General features: G+C 51.4%; 1 protein-coding gene across 2 annotated transcripts; it reads left to right on the top strand.

Annotated features, from left to right (window-relative positions):
- Positions 1 to 519: 519 nt before the first annotated feature.
- LOC111154079 (acid phosphatase 1) lies at positions 520 to 15,031 on the top strand. Of its 2 annotated transcripts, none has more exons than XM_022513442.1 (6): positions 520 to 616; positions 6,152 to 6,225; positions 6,313 to 6,426; positions 12,449 to 12,510; positions 14,531 to 14,636; positions 14,787 to 15,031. In XM_022513442.1, the coding sequence occupies exons 1-6, from the start codon at positions 574 to 576 to the stop codon at positions 14,862 to 14,864; spliced, it is 477 nt and encodes a 158-aa protein (XP_022369150.1). In that variant the 5' UTR covers positions 520 to 573; the 3' UTR covers positions 14,865 to 15,031. The 2 variants fall into 2 exon arrangements, with proteins under 2 accessions (XP_022369150.1, XP_022369149.1); XM_022513441.1 differs by lacking the exon at positions 6,313 to 6,426 and adding an exon at positions 6,473 to 6,586 and having other exon boundaries at positions 522 to 616.
- The last annotated feature ends 259 nt before the right edge of the window (positions 15,032 to 15,290 follow it).

The following is a 15,290-nucleotide window of genomic DNA, read 5'->3' as shown; positions in this document are numbered from 1 at the left end:
GCCCAGGCGGGCCGACGCCGCCCCGAGCGGACAGCTGCGGGCGGGGGGCCAGCGGGGCTCTCGGGGCGCGGGCGGGCTCCGCTCACCCCCGGCTCGCGGTGTGGGGCGACGGGGGACAGTCCTGACCCTCGGGCATCCGCCCGGGGGCCTGCCCTCGGGGACAGGTCAGCAGCCCTGCGCACCCCCACCGCGGGCTCCCGGCGCCCTCCCCCGCCCTCAGGTGACCCGAGTCCAACCCCCACTGGGCCCGCCCCCTTCCAGGTGACTCACGGCCCCGCCCCCAATCCGACCCTCTCCTGGAAGACCCTCCATCTCTCCAAGGCCCCTCCTCCCACCCCCGAACCTTTGCCCCGCCCCTAAACCGCCCCTCCCCCGGGGCGCCCCTTGGGTCCTCCTGAGGACCGCGGTCCCCCCAGCCTCAGTACTGCGCAGGCGCAAGGCCCGGACGCGCGCCCCGAGGAAGCGCGGAGGCCGTACTGCGCAGGCGCGGGGGCGGGTCGCTCGAGGTGCGCTTGCGTCGCGCAGGAAACGTGCCGACGCGCTCCGTGGGCGCCTGGGTGTGCGCGCGGGAAGATGGCTGAGCCGGTGCCGAAGTCGGTGCTGTTCGTGTGTCTGGGTGAGACCGCGCTGGCCTAGCCCCGCTCCGGCTTCCCCAGACGCTCGGGCCGTGTCTCATGGGTCTTGGGCTGCGCCGCTGGGCCAGGGACGGTGATCGGGAGGAGGCCTGGGACGGGGAAACCGGAGGGTGGGATGGAGCGCCCCGGCTCTCCCCGCCCCGCGCACCTGCCGGCGGCCCTCCGAGCCGGGCCGAGCCGGGCGATCTTCTCCCTCCCCTGCCCGTTTGCGGGCGGGGATCCTCTCACCCGCTCGGCCCCGTCCGAGCCGGTGCCCCTCAGCGGCGCAGTCCTGTGCAGGCGGGTCCCCGTCACCGCAGCCCGCGGGGGGGTCCCGGTCACCGCAGCCTGCTCACCTCGCCGCCCTCAGCCGCGGCTCCGATCCCGCAAGCCGTGGTCCTTCGCACTGCACCCGCCGAGCACCCTGTTTCTCCTTCCTCGAGCGGACCGAGGCCGCGGGGCCGGCGCGTGACCCCAGACCCATGGCAGCCCGGGCTCGCTGGCTCGTTCACTTGATCCCTGCCTGCAGACGGCGTGAGCTCCGGCAGCCGGGACGGCGAGGAGTCTGGATCTCTCGGCTGTAAAAGCCGATCCAGGGAGACCCGATTCTCCAGGTGTCTGTGTCACGGGACGCGTGCCGCCGTCCACATTAGAACTCACTTTCCCTTCGGGTTCGGGATTCTCTTTGCAGTGGCGCCGCGGGGTTGTACTTCTCAGTGTTTGCGCCCTGTCCCCTTGAGCTCCGGAGAGGAAGGCCTGGGTCATCAGTAGTCCAGTTCCTTAATGTCTTCTGATGAGGCTGCATTTCCCGTGCACCCAAGTGTCCCTTCCTTTCTGTGCTGGCCCCTTGGAGAAGAGGACGCGAGTGTGCCCATCTGTTGACGCTTCCTCTCCACTACCCTTCCCTGCCCGCGCCTTGTGATTTCTGTGTCGCAGCAGTTCGGGGGCTTAACGCACCTCTGTGTAGTTGTTTCTGGGCACCCGTATTGCGTTTTCCTCGGGAAGACTTTCCGTAGGGTTAGAGCCAAATACTCTCTTCTTTGCTTTTCCCAGATCCTCTGAGTGGAAGTAGTTCACCTATAACCCTTTCTAGACCCCTTTCATTATGTGACTTTTGTTACATTACTTGATAGCCTCGTGGGATCACACCTGGGTTTAGCCCTCTTGAGGGCAGTAACTGTGGCTTATTTTTCTGCATTTCCAGCTTGAAGACAATTTGTGACGACAAGTAGGTATTTGCAGAATTGAATTTTTGTCAGGGGAAAAAGAAAAAGGGCCACCTCGCTTCACTTTGGTGGTGGGCATCAATGGATTTTTAAGCTCTCCACTGAAGACTGACTCCCGGGATCAACAGATCGGTTAAGTGGCTGTTCAGCTCATGTTGGGCGTCTAGCAGGAGTCCATTGCCTTGTTTGTTTTACTTAGTGTTGTCGTTTATGCGGACGTAATGCTCGTGGTGGTTGTTAATGGGGATGTGTACCGTGTATAATGTGTATTTATCTTCCGCACCATTTTTTTCTTTTTAAGCAACTGCTGTATTACCAGGTACTCTTCTGAGTGCTGGGGATGGGTAGTGAGCCCAACAGGAGTTCCTGCCTCCCACAGCTCATGATCTGTCTCCCACAGCCGAGCCCTTGGTTACTCACTAAGCTGGTGGTGTGTCTCGAACAGTAGAGCAGGGAAGGGAGTGGGAGTGGAACGCACTTTTAAGTAGAGCGGTCAGGGATGGCCTTACCTACCAGGCGACATTTGGGCAAAGACTTGAGAGTTGAGAAAGCAAGCCTCGGGTTTTTGGAAAAGTGTCCAGGACTCAGAAGAACGCGGGTGAACGGTTTTGAATGAGAGTGCTGATCTGCTTCATATTGGCAGGGAAACTGCTGTGGCCTGGCCTAGAGACCCGGTAGCCTTTTTCAGCCGGACCTTTCTTCGTACCCGAACCCGAAGGTAGTTTGAGTGACCGTTTTGTCGATGCCACCGTAAATACATAACTAGAACTGTTCTGGGTACATAGGGAAGCTCCTTCCTTACGTAAAAACGAACGCTCTGGGGCAGGAGTCTGTGCACTCCTTGTGCAAAGAACTAGGAAGTAAGTGTTTGGTGCTTTGCGGAAGCAGACCTAGACTAAACCTAAACAGTCCCTCGTGACTGTCCGGGTAGACTTCACGTGTGGGCGCTGCAGTTTGAATTCTGTGGGATTTTCTCATGTCACAAGATGTTCTTCTACTTGTACGTTTTTTCAACTGTTTGGAAGGTAAGAATCATTTTTGTTTCTGTGGGCCGTACCCAGAGGTGGTGAGCGTGCATCATGGTTTCCAGATGCTGTTCTAGGGCCCGTGGAGGACATGTCTGGTGAGTCCCCACGAAGGCTTGGGCGTACCAAGAAGGAGATAAACCGCCAGGGGATGAAGCCACTGAGGGGGGGGGTGGGGGCACTCAGAAAGACTTGTTCAGCTGCTATGTTGAGATTAGAGAGGGCAGGGGTGAGGCCCCAGGGGTGAGGCTGGGGAGCAGAGGAGGTGTGCTGGGTCCGAGAGGGCATCTCTGGTGGAAGTGCTGAGTAGTCCCATGTTGGGCAGGTGTGAGGGGTCCATGAATGCCGTTTCTTACGATACCCTGTAGACACAGAGAGCAGTAAGAAGGGTGTATTTTTGAAATGAAAAAAAAAGTTATTCCTTCAAAGCATTTATTTGGGCTCTTTTCACACTGAAGAGTAGAGAGGAGTTTCAGATATTTTCCTTCGGTAGGGCTAGTGGCAGGAAAGAGCTGCACTCCTTATTTTGGCAAGATCGCTGGAAGCGTGCCATGGTTGTACCGTAGAGACGCACTGACCTGTTGAAGGCTCTGGTGTCTGTGGCACAGCCAGCGCGGTTGGACGTGGTAACCGTGAGTGCTGCCAGGTCACCTGGTACTTACCGATGCTGCAAATGTGCTGCACATTGTGGGGTAAGAGACACAGCCCCTGCCCTTGGAGAATTTCGTTTTTTCCCTTTGTGAGGCTCAGGTACTGAGTACGTATCAGGCTGCCTGATACGGAAGAAACAAACAGACTTAACAGATTGAGCTTTTTTCTAAAGAAATCTGAAGATGACGTTTTAAGGTTTTAGAACTTTCCCAAAGGTGGAAACTGAATTACTGTGTTTTACTGTGAGCTCTGTTTTTAAATAGTGCATTAATTTGGTGATACCAACTTTTGAAAACAAGAGATCAAGTTACAAGGAAGGAGGATTCTGCTTATTTTATAAGTAGTATCACTTCTAGTTTTTATAGTAGTAATTTTTTTTTTTCCATCTCTACTTAAACATACATCTTGCTGTAGGTATAACTATCTGGGAAAAAATATTTATCTGAATGAATATGCCTTGACTTTAAGGCGTAAATAAACCTAGTTTTTGTTTTGTGGGGAAAGCTGTTATTTTGCAGTTAATTATTTTTAAAGGAATGAGACTAGTTTTATTATATCTTTAGGTGTGAGATTGTAAGTGTTTATTCTGGAGTTTTAAAATAATAACCGCAGGGCACCTGGGGGGCTCGGTGGGTTAAAGCCTCTGCCTTCAGCTCAGGTCATGATCTCAGGGTCCTGGGATTGAGCCCCGCGTCGGGCTCTCTGCTCCGCAGGGAGCCTGCTTCCTCCTCTCTCTCTGCCTGTCTCTCTGACTACTTGTGATCTCGCTCTGTCAGATAAATAAAATCTTAAAAAAAAAAAAAGTAAAATAATAACCGTTGTCTTAAACTGAACAGAGTGGTTGCAGATAAAAGTATTCCCAGGGTGTATGGCGACAGATAAAAGAGTTACACATCTGTTGGAGCCTTTCAGTAATTAACATAGTGGGGATGATAATACTTATTTTAAAAACTAAACAGAAATTCAGAATGTGGTAGGAAGAAACTTGACAATACAAACGAGCTTATAGAGGACGTTGGGGATTAATTCCCGTCCGTTTCGTGGTTGAGTGGTTGATAGACTCACTGCTGTGGAAACCACAGTCTCTGTGGGGAAGAAAAGTCCTTTATAGATACTTTATAAGGCCCAAAACTAACGTGGAAGCGGAAGAGGAGAGCAGTAGAGTCAGCGTCGGGTTCATGAAACAGCGCGTCAGCTGGGTCTCAGCCCGGCGGGAGACCCAGTTCCACATGCGTATCAGAAGCCCCAAGATTCTAGCGTGAGTCAAGAGTGACCCGTGTCTTAACTCAGCTCGCGTCTCTTCCTGGTGTTGTGTCGGCCTCTGTAGGCTGTCTCCCCCTGTGATTCCAGGCTCTCCAGCCCTACAGTGACCCTACCTTGTGGTCTCTTCAGACCTTGCCCTGTGCTGGGCTTCTGCGCCGTCCTGCCCAGTGCTGGACATTCCCTTCCCCCTGGGCCCTCTGAGTGCACGTTCTGGGCCCAGTAACAGTTCCTCTAACCCAGACCCACCAGCACACAGTCATTGCTTATTCCTACAACCCCCTAACTTAAATGTCCAGCAAAATCCTCTCCCTAAGAGATCAAGTCCAATCTTCCCTTTTTTTCTGATGAGGAATTTTCTCATTACCTTGTTTCTGCTTTTAGCATGATTCCTTAGGGTAATGGGAGTGTTTTGTTACTCCAGGAGGTCTGTACATAGCTCATGCGTGGAGGGTGAGGCAGGGTGGGGTCTGTGAGCCCCACGCTGGGGACAGGGGAGCTGGAGAGTTAGTTCGGCTGCAGACCCATCATTCCCTCACTCACGCCTGCCTAAGGAAGCTCAATGAACCCTTGGCACTGGGGCTCTGGGGAGCCTCCTGGATTGACAATACCCTGAGTACTGTCCCTGTTGGATGACGAGGGTGACATGTGTCTTTGAGGACCAAAGAGCTTCAGGTTCAAAACTCTTCCAGAATCTGCCCTATCTGCTTTGAATCTCTTTGTTATGATAAAACTGTAATCCTAAGTCTAGCATTTTCCTGAGTTTTATATGTTCTTCTAGAGAATTACTGAATGTGTGGGGGCCCACGGATCCGTAGCCAGCTGCTCTGAAGTGAGGGTGGTCCTGGGGATTCCCTGAACTTGTAGCCGATGTCGGAAGTTCTGGGCAGACTTGGTGACCTGGAGGGCAGCACCCTTAATACAGCCGGCCGACTCCCAACAGGCTGCATCCTGAAATGTGTGTGTTTGTGTATTTTATGAAACAGTATTAATCCTTATGGTAATTTACTTGAAAATACATATTTTAACCCTGTTGTATTTCATTTTAAAATAGGTTCATTGCAACCCACTTCATTGATTTCGTGAGTTACTTCTGGGTCACTGAGAGCAACCTAAAGAACAGTGACTGCAGTTGTCATTGATTTTTTACCTCCTGGTTTTCGTACTTTGAATACATGGGCAGCGGGTGTCAAGTCCTGCGGCTGGGGTTTGGCCAGCGGTTTCCCAGGGGTCCTGCCGTGCACGCGCTGGTGGGAAGCTGACCGGCTCCCCGTAGGGAGGTGCTGTTGCTATGTGTCACGTGGGTGAAGTGGTTGCTGGGATTTGCCCTAGCGTCAGACCTGATGCCCACTCTCTGCCTTCCCCTCTTTTCAAGGGAACATCTGTCGGTCACCCATTGCGGAAGCAGTGTTCAGAAAACTCGTAACTGACCGAAAGCTTTCAGATCATGTAAGTACCACTCTCCATGTTAAAGAGGCCAACCCGGCTGCCTTTGTGGCAGGAAATTGCGAAAAAAATTCTTCTTTTCTCCTGCAGTGGAGGATAGACAGTGCAGCGACATCCACGTATGAAATAGGAAACCCTCCTGATTACCGAGGGCAGAGTTGCATGAAGAAGCATGGCATCCCCATGAGTCACACTGCCCGGCAGGTACCGTGCGGGGACTTGAAGCTGCCGTGTGTGTTCTGTGTTGCAGTGGGTCGTTGACAGCGGCGCTGTTTCTGACTGGAACGCGGGCCGGTCACCAGATCCAAGAACTCTGAGCTGCCTCAGAAATCATGGCATTAACACGGCCCATAAGGCAAGACAGGTAGAAGAGATCTCGTTTACTTCCTAATCCTGGAGTCCCCTAATTTGAGAACTCGTGAGCTCAGCCACACTGACGTGCTGATGAGTGTTTATTCTGGGTCCGTTGACGTAGCCCCGGGTTCCCCGTTTTGTTTCATTGCTGGTTTCACAGTGTTGTGTTGTTAAACAACAACACAAGAGAACAAATGTACACCTTTATTTTCTTTTCATTAAGCTTAAATCCTTGGGGGTTCAGCATCCCATGGATTCTGGGCCACTTTGACCGGAGCCACTGTTCCCTTGAGCTCCAGTCACTCTTCCCCGATTACTGTGGTTTTGTTTGCGCTGTACACGGAAGCACATCTCTTGCCATCTAGAATTCACTTTCATCTTGAGCATAAACGCCTTCCATTTTCAGAAGAGTTGTGTGCTCCCGCTAGTTCTGGAGACCCCACTTAGAGCCAGCAAAAGTGGCCTTGGACCACAGCCTTCCGGACATACTCGGCGTTTCAGGAGCGCTGTCCCCAGCAGGCCCCCCTAGGCCCCAAGGTGGCGGAAAGAGAAAGGCTAAAATGCATTTAGAATCACATAAGTGATCCTGGTGAGAGCCCTGCTGAGGACCTAGAGATCTGAGTTACAGTCTTCTTTTTTCGTTTCTGTCTGTGCGACTGAAACATTTAAGCCCTGGTAACTAGTCTGCTTATGGTACAAGTTTGTTGCTAGAGTAAGTGTATTTTCAACTGTCCAGTGACTTAGGAGCACAGGGTAGTCCTGGTCTCATTAGGGACGCATGTCCTGCAGGCCAGCAGTAGGACTTCTGGGCTCAGATTCTGACGTGCTGTGCAGTGGGACATTGTGGGATAAGGCAGGTGTGCTGGGTCTGCTCCGTTCAGTGTGGAAGCCGCTAGTGGCTCTGCTGTGTTTGCGGTGCGGCCCGTGTGGCGGAGGGACTGAAGTTCACATGTTAACTTACTCAAGTAGCTGCCTGGACCTGGTAAGCGCCCAGTGGGCCGCGTGGTTCCAAGAGTCACACGCAGCGGCCGGGGGGAGCGTGAGGGTTGTGCCCCCGCAGCCTCCGTGGGACACCAGAGCTCAGGGCAGGCCCCAGAGCCCCATCGCTCGGAGCGTGCCGCCAGAGCCAGGTGCGCGCTCTGGCCTCTCCCATCACCACAGGGGCTGGCTGCTGAAGGGATGTGCTTCGTTTCTGACACAGGGTGCTTCGTGGGCTGTCATGTGAGGAAGGTTACGTTTATCACTCTCACGACTTTGTGGACACTCAGCCGGATGTTTACAAATCCCGGCCGGGGCGCCTGGTAGCCCAGTTAAGCGTCCAGCTCTTGATTTCCGCTCAAGTCGTGATCTTGAGGCCATGAGATCGAGCCCCACGTCAGACTCCCCACTCAGCAGGAGTCCGCTCCTCTCCCTCTTTCTCTTCCTCTGCCTCTTCTCTCATTCGCTCACTCTCTAAAATAAATCTTCAAAAAAATTTTTAAAAGAGTTAGAGTTAGAAGTTAGAGTCTTTTAACTTCTTTTGTGTCCAGCCTCACAAAATAGGCAGGTGTGAGGACCAAGCAAGGCTGCGGGTCGGTATCAGAAGCAACAGGCTGTGTCCGGGGATGAGAGGCCTTTACGCTGAGACTCTGCCGGCTGCCTTGGAAGTCCGTGGTCAGATACGTACCTGGTCAGCGGTACGGCTGCGGCGTGCGAGCTCCAGTGCAGTTTTAGTGTTCGCACGAGAACTTTGTGGAGGAGGGACAAAGACGGGCTGTCGTTACCTCCGACCGTGTCTTCACCGAGAGCCCCTCACACTGCTTTGCCTTGTGCTTCTGAGCGTCTCAGTCTCTGTCCTCCATGACCTTGTTAGGGAAGGGAGTAGTTGGTGACCCTGTTACGCACATGGAGGAACAGTTCTGGAACGAAAATGTATAAATTATCAAACGTCACCCATCTTCAGAGGCATAAAACTGGGATTTGACCATAGGCTTCTTTGTTTTAACAAACACATATATAGATGTGAGCCAGGAAGTTCACAAAAGTGCCACCGAAACACTTCGGATGCGTTAACAGTGTCTCAGAAGCTAGTGACACACATGCTATTTTGGCTTAGATAAATTTACTCTGGAATCTGTGAGCTGCTCATTTCTGCCTGTCAGATGACTGAATGTTAACAACTAAGTTAACTGCCTTGAGGCCAGACCTGTTTCAGCATCGAATCTTCATTGGACGGACTAGTACACATTTTGTAGGTCACGTGTCCTCATCTCCAGGATCTGCTCACCTTGTCCATTTCCACTTCCTGTGTGCTAGAGACTGCGAACTCATGCTCAGTAGTGCATGTTCACGCAGTCACACTTTCATGTTTTCTGTTTTTAGGATCACATTGTTTTTTGTACAGAAGTACATAATTTGGGTAAAAATGAAATATTTTAAATACACATGTCTTAAGCTAGAAACTTCTCATTTTTAGAGATCAGTTGTAGTTGTTGGTTTTAGAATAGTCCCACACAATCTGTTTCTTTCCCTTTTTCCCTGTTCCTTTTAAGAAAAATTTCTCAGTGTTTTTTTTTTTTTTTTTTTTTTTTTTTTTTTTTTTTTTTCCCCTCCAAAACACTGGTAAGGTGGGGCGCCCGGGTGGCTCAGTGGGTTAAGCCTCTGCCTTCAGCTCAGGTCATGATCTCAGGGTCTTGGGATCGAGCCCTGCATTGGGCTCTCTGCTCGCCAGAAGCCTGCTCTCCTCTCTGTCTCTCTGCCTGCCTCTCTGCCTACTTGTGATCTCTCTGTCAAATAAATAAATAAAATCTTAAAAAAAAAAAAAAAACACTGGTAAGGTATGTTTTGTAAATTAGTATCATATTTTCTTAAAAGATTTTATTTATTTGACAGAGATCACACACAGGTAGGCAGAGAGAGAGGAGGAAGCAGGCTCCCTGCTGAGCAGAGAGCCCGATGCGGGACTCGATCCCAGGACCCTGAGATCATGACCTGAGCTGAAGGCAGACACTTAACTAACCGAGTCCCCCCAGGGGCCCATGCAGGCTTTCTCTTTAGCGGTTGTCAGCATTTGTAAGGGAACTATTCTGTTACATTTCTTAAAATTTTGATTTTCCTAATACTTCCAGCCTGGGTTTAATAAACACAATAGGTTCAGGGCGCTTCGGGGGTTTTGGGGTCTGCAGCCAGTTGGTTCTGTGGAGACGTCCACTTGTTACACCGCCTTCTTTTCCACAAACCTTTGACACCTGCGCGTGTCCGCAGTGGGTACTTGGACCAGTCGCGCTCCCTCCTCTCCAGAGGTCACTACTCACATTCTTTCTGCCTTTTTAGTTTGTGGCCTTGGAATCCTTGTGTGTGACTCTTTCTGTTGGCTTTTCTCCGAGGCTCCGTGGCCGTCTTGGAGCCCCTGCCCTGAAGCTGCTCTCAGTACCTTGCTCCAGGCCGGCCGCCGCGGGCGCACCCGTGCCACGCCCGGTGGACACTGCGCTGCTGCTTGTTTGGGCGAGAGCCTTGGCGGGTGCACCTGCGTGCAGCTCTGTTGGACGCACACCTGTGTCACAGCTGTGGGGTGTTTGGCCTCATAAAACCAGTCACAAATTTCCCTCTTTGTTCTCTTAAAAAGTTTGTTGATTACGGACGGTATTTCTGCTTTAATGGCTGTGCAGGGTCATTGAATCAGGTGTTGCTGTTCCTTGAAATTGCCCTTATTTTCTCTGCTGTCTTTACATTTTTCTTTTGGATTCTTTTTCTTATCTTTTCCCAGCAGCTTTACTGTGGGAAGCCCAAGGATGCATCCTCAATTTGCGCCCTGATAGTTTCCATCAGTTTTGGAAAAGTCTGTGTTGTTTTCTTTTTGTATTTTCCTCCTCATTCTCTCTTCAGAGATTCAGCTTCTCTGTAGCTTGGACATAAATTTCTGATGCTATCTTCTCCATTTTCCCTCCTTTCCACCTGCTGGCCCTGGCTCTGTGGGGCATCCATGGTGCTGGGCTGTTCCCCCTCCTGGGCGGGGTCTTCCAGGACCCCTGCATGGGAATCCCCACCCCCCACCCCCCGCCCAGCCCCATGTGCCGTCAGCAGGGCTCCTCCTCCTCGGGGGCTGCTCCCTCTCTGCCTTGCCGCAGCCTCCCCGTGGCCTCTTCGTTTTTGCCCCGAGTAGTTCGAGAACTTGGCAAATGGTTTGAGAAGAAAGCTTGGGAGTGTCAGGCTCTCTGTCCTGCTTTCCTCCCCGGCCTTTGGAGTTGCTGCCTGGTCCCTGGAGCTTCTCTTTTCCAGCAGTGGCCCCGTGCCCAGGCTTCTTAGCGTCTGGAGCAGGCGCTTGGCCTTAGCACCGCTGACCCTGCATCTGGTGGTTCTCTGTTGTGGGGCCGTCCTGGGCCCTGTGCGATGTTTGGCAGCATCCCCTGTCTCTGTCCCCTGGATGCGGAGCACCCCTTTGCTCCCCATCATAGCAACCAGAGATGTCTCCAGGCATTGCCAACTGCCCCCTCTTTGAGAATCACTGCCCTCAAATTCTCCAAGTATCCAGGAGGTCAAAATTGTTCGTGAGTAAAGGATCCATTCAAAATGTCAGGCTGACCAGTGGACTGGAACAGAGTAATAAAAGTTTATGGCTATTTTTCTTTTCCTACTCTGTATTGCAAGTAACCTTTTCTTTTTAATATATTTTTTTAAAGATTTTATTTATTTATTTGACAGAGAGAGATCACAAGTAGGCAGAGAGGCAGGCAGAGAGAGAGGAGGAAGCAGGCTCCCTGCTGAGCAGAGAGCCCGATGCGGGGCTCGATCTGAGGACTCTGGGATCATGACCTGAGCTGAAGGCAGAGGCTTAACCCACTGAGCCACCCAGGTGTCCTGCTTGTGTTTCTTCTCTAGCTGCGTCTCTCTGTCAGACATATAAATATAATATATATAATATATATATTATATATATAATATATATATACATATATAATATAATATAAATATAATAAATATAATATATAAATTTAAATAAAATCTTTGAAAAAAAGGTTTCAATATCTCCTTTGTAGTTTCCTGGCACTCCTATATTTTAGATGATTTTTTTAGTGGGGAAGGTTATTACTGAAAATTACATTGTTAGAAATTATTTCCACCTTCATTATGTGGCCTGTCTGTGGTCCTTTCTTTCTAATTCTGCCCGTATTTATGAAGGCAGAAATCATCAAGTAATCTCTCTACTTAACATTTTAGTGGGCTTATGTTGATGAATTGTGATGTCAACAAACTGACCGAATCAGTATTTTTACTGAGTGGCCTTTTCTCCTGTGTCGTGTTCAGACTGTGCGTGCTCAGGGGAGGGAAGAACGCGTCCAGGCCCTTGCCTGTTTCCTTCTCGGGGACTCTTCTGTGAACACCCTGCTTCACATTTTCGTTTCCCGTCTCCCCCAGAGCTCTTCACATGGCCGTGCCCGGTGTTGCCTGCCCTGCGCTGGGGGGAGGCCTCCAGGGACAGCCCCCCGGCTCGTTGATTGGGTGTTTTTCACTGGGGCTAGGATGTTACCTTCTTGCAGAAGTGAAAGCAGAGTGAAAAACGGGGTAAAACAGTGAAGGGGGTTAAACGTGTGACAGTTTAGTATGTTAAGTGAATTAAACTTTGTTACTAAGAAATTGCGGGGGAGTATAAACTTTGTGTTTGCATATTATGCTGTTAGGGTTATTCCAAGGAGCTTAATAATTAAAGTTTTTTGCAATACAGTGTCACAAAATAGGTTAACTCTATTTTAACTTTAAAATACCCTAAATTATTTAACTTAAGTCAGTTAACAGGTTCAAATAGAGCAGATTTTTTGTGTTTACTGCTTTGGATCCTCTAGGTTTGGTTGTTATAAATATAAACACTGTGTTTTTGACTTCTGTTTAATTTTAGGTTACCAAGGAAGACTTTGCCACATTCGATTACATACTGTGTATGGATGAAAGCAATCTGAGGTAATCACATGTTTGAAGGGTACTTCTGAGCGACTCCCAGTTCAGTAAAGGGCCGGTTGTTTGTTGTCAAAATGACTTTTTTATTATCTTGGAGTTTTAAAAGTAGTGATGGTCACAACACACAGATTACGTGTTTAGAGTAGTAAGAAACCAGCGAGGGGCTGAGAACTGTCTCCCAGCAGCAGACACGCTTTCAGGGGAGGGGGATCCCAGTGAGCCGGTGCAGCCCGGGGACCGGCCGGGCTGTGAGCAGCTTCCTGGAAGCTGGGGTTGGTTGTACAGGAGAGCGACGCAGTGATTCCTGGGCCTGTGGTGTTCTGTTGTCTCTCGTGGGATCCCCTGTTACTGCTGCCCCCAGCCCCAAAAAGGAGGACGGGCAAAAAGGGAAGCTTTTGACGCTCTGAATTATTGCTTGCGTTCATGGATATAAAAACAAACCCAAACAGGCCGGGCTCTTAGGTAACAGGCTGACTGTGCCGTGGCCTGTATCAGGTGCTCTGCACACCAGAGCACTTAACCCTTGTTCCGCAGCTTATCAGAGAGGCACGAGAGGTCACGTTACACGTGGAGCAGATTGGTGTGGGAGAATTTTAGCCTCGGCTCTGTGAGGCAGAGCCTGCTGTGCATCTCACTGTCACCTCGCATGGGGACGTGCATTTGGGCGACAAGGAGCTTGGTGGCATTTCTTGAGTGAGCTTTGTGTGCCTGGCACAGCGCCAGACATGGGGACCCACGGATGAGGACTTGCTGATGCTGCCTACCCTTGACGTGTGCATTCTGGCGTGGGCTCCTTGCGTTAGCCCAGAACTGCCCCTGACAGTGTGGCACCATGTGATCGTGCCAGGAGCCAGCAGACGCGGTGTGTGCGGCAGGTTAGGGCTGTTGTGGGTGAGACCCGAGAGAACGTATGAAGCGGTTCCGGTTGGAAGGCTGCGGCCCCGCGTCCCTTTGTCACACGGCCATGTATGGTCTGCTGTGCTGGGAAGCAAGACGGCTGCCTGCCTGCTGGCTGGTTACGCTCTGCCGGCACAGAGGAGGCCCGGGACGTGCCCCGGTGTGACTGCAGGGATTTCACCGAATCCATGCTAATTCACAGACTCCATGCGTTTTATGAATAGAAACTGTTTCTGCTTTTAACTGCCTTTGTAGGAGTGTACAGCTCCACTTCTGCTTTTGTGAATCAGGAACGTCACCAAAATACATGCATTTTCTATATTTATATTTATTATATTTCTATTCTTGTTTTTCAGTTGTTGGTTTGTCTCGTCCTCACTTTTCTCACATGCAGGGAATGTCAGCAGGGGCCTCTGTTAGCAGGGTCTCCAGGGTGGGAGGGCGTCCCGAGCAGGGTCTCCGTGCAGAGCGGCTGGAGTCCACACGTCTGCCTCGGTGGCTGGGGGGACGCGTGCTGGAGCTCGGAGGCCTGGCCAGCCTTCCCCGCGCACCAGCAGCGTCTGACGGGTCCTAGGTGCTCCGCGGAGGTTTGGCAGCCGAGGAGCTTGGTGCTCTCCTCACGGCCGAGCGAGTGCGGGGGACAGGGTGAAGGGCAGGAGCTGCGCCCTCAGCTCGGTCGGGCAGAGGCTGGAGGGGTATGCGGTGGCACAGGGAGGCTTGTGCCAAATGCAGTGTCAGGACGCCTTGGGATGGGACTGGCAGCCCTCTGGGACTTACCGCACGTGGCTCTTTGAGTCCCGTCCTGCCAGCTTTGTCTAATGTCTTGAATAGGAGCTTTCTGATGTCACCGTCTCAGTGTGCATTCCGCAGGAAGGTAGACTGGTCTGACTGAGGGATGCGCATTTTGGGTAAAAGCATGAGAACATGCCACCATTACAGACCCTCTTGCTGGTCTCGGAAACCTGTGGTGCAAGAGTCACGCAGGTCCGCCGGGGTTTGGTTTCCTCTGAAAATCAGGTCACTCTTGCCGGATTCTGATACGGCTGTTTCATAAAACCCTAGCAGATGTCCCTGTTGAACTTGAAACCGTCGATCAGAAAACTAAGTTCATGTTTCAATTTTACAGAGACTTGAATAGAAAAAGTAATCAAATTAAAAACTGCAAAGCTAAAATTGAGCTGCTTGGGAGCTATGATCCACAAAACCAACTCATTATTGAAGACCCCTATTATGTAAGTACACCTCTCACCTCAGGTCTGGCATGATGCGAGCAGCAGTGTGGGGACTTGCTGTGTGTCCTGCCTCCTGCAGCGGCAGATTCCGGTTCTCCAGAGGGCATTGGGTTATGCGGGTTTTTCTTTCTTCTTCCCCTGTGCTTTCAGGGGAATGAGTCCGACTTCGAGACTGTCTACCAGCAGTGTGTGAGGTGCTGCAAGGCCTTCCTGGAGAAGGCCCGCTAAGGCCCTGCCCGTGCTCCCCTCGTGCCCCGCTGGGCCCCGCAGGCTCTCCTGTAAGGCCGCGTGTCTCCTTCATTCGACCCTCGGTTTCTTACCTTAAGCCATTGTAGATGGAAATCAGTTACTGTATTTGACAGACAAATAAATAAAAATGTTTCATGCAGACAGTTTATGGGGTACGTGAAGTGTTCTTAGACCCGTTGAACCTCCCACTTTGTCCCAGTTTCAAAAATAGTGGAACAAACAGAACAGGCACCAGAGCATGAGGGTACCCCGCGTCCCTTCTGGCACACGAGCCCCACCTCTTCCTTGGGTTCATCGTGCACGACCGACGGGGACCGTGGCCTCCACTGTCTGCCCAGGCCAGCCCCAGGAGCCTGTGCGCAGCTCCCCGCCAAGACTCGCCGTTGCTCACAGTGGAGCAGTCGC

This window comes from Enhydra lutris, unplaced genomic scaffold, assembly GCF_002288905.1.
Source record: "Enhydra lutris kenyoni isolate GAN:26980312 unplaced genomic scaffold, ASM228890v2 scaffoldscaffold35, whole genome shotgun sequence".
NCBI lineage: Eukaryota > Metazoa > Chordata > Mammalia > Carnivora > Mustelidae > Enhydra > Enhydra lutris.
This window is presented reverse-complemented; position numbering and strand designations above follow the sequence as displayed.

Coding starts and splice junctions, on each gene's coding strand:
- LOC111154079 (XM_022513442.1), top strand. CDS start 574: ATGGCTGAGCCGGTGCCGAAGTCGGTGCTGTTCGTGTGTCTGG. Junction 617..6,151: donor GGTGCTGTTCGTGTGTCTGG/GTGAGACCGCGC, acceptor CCTCTTTTCAAG/GGAACATCTGTCGGTCACCC. Junction 6,226..6,312: donor ACCGAAAGCTTTCAGATCAT/GTAAGTACCACT, acceptor TTTCTCCTGCAG/TGGAGGATAGACAGTGCAGC.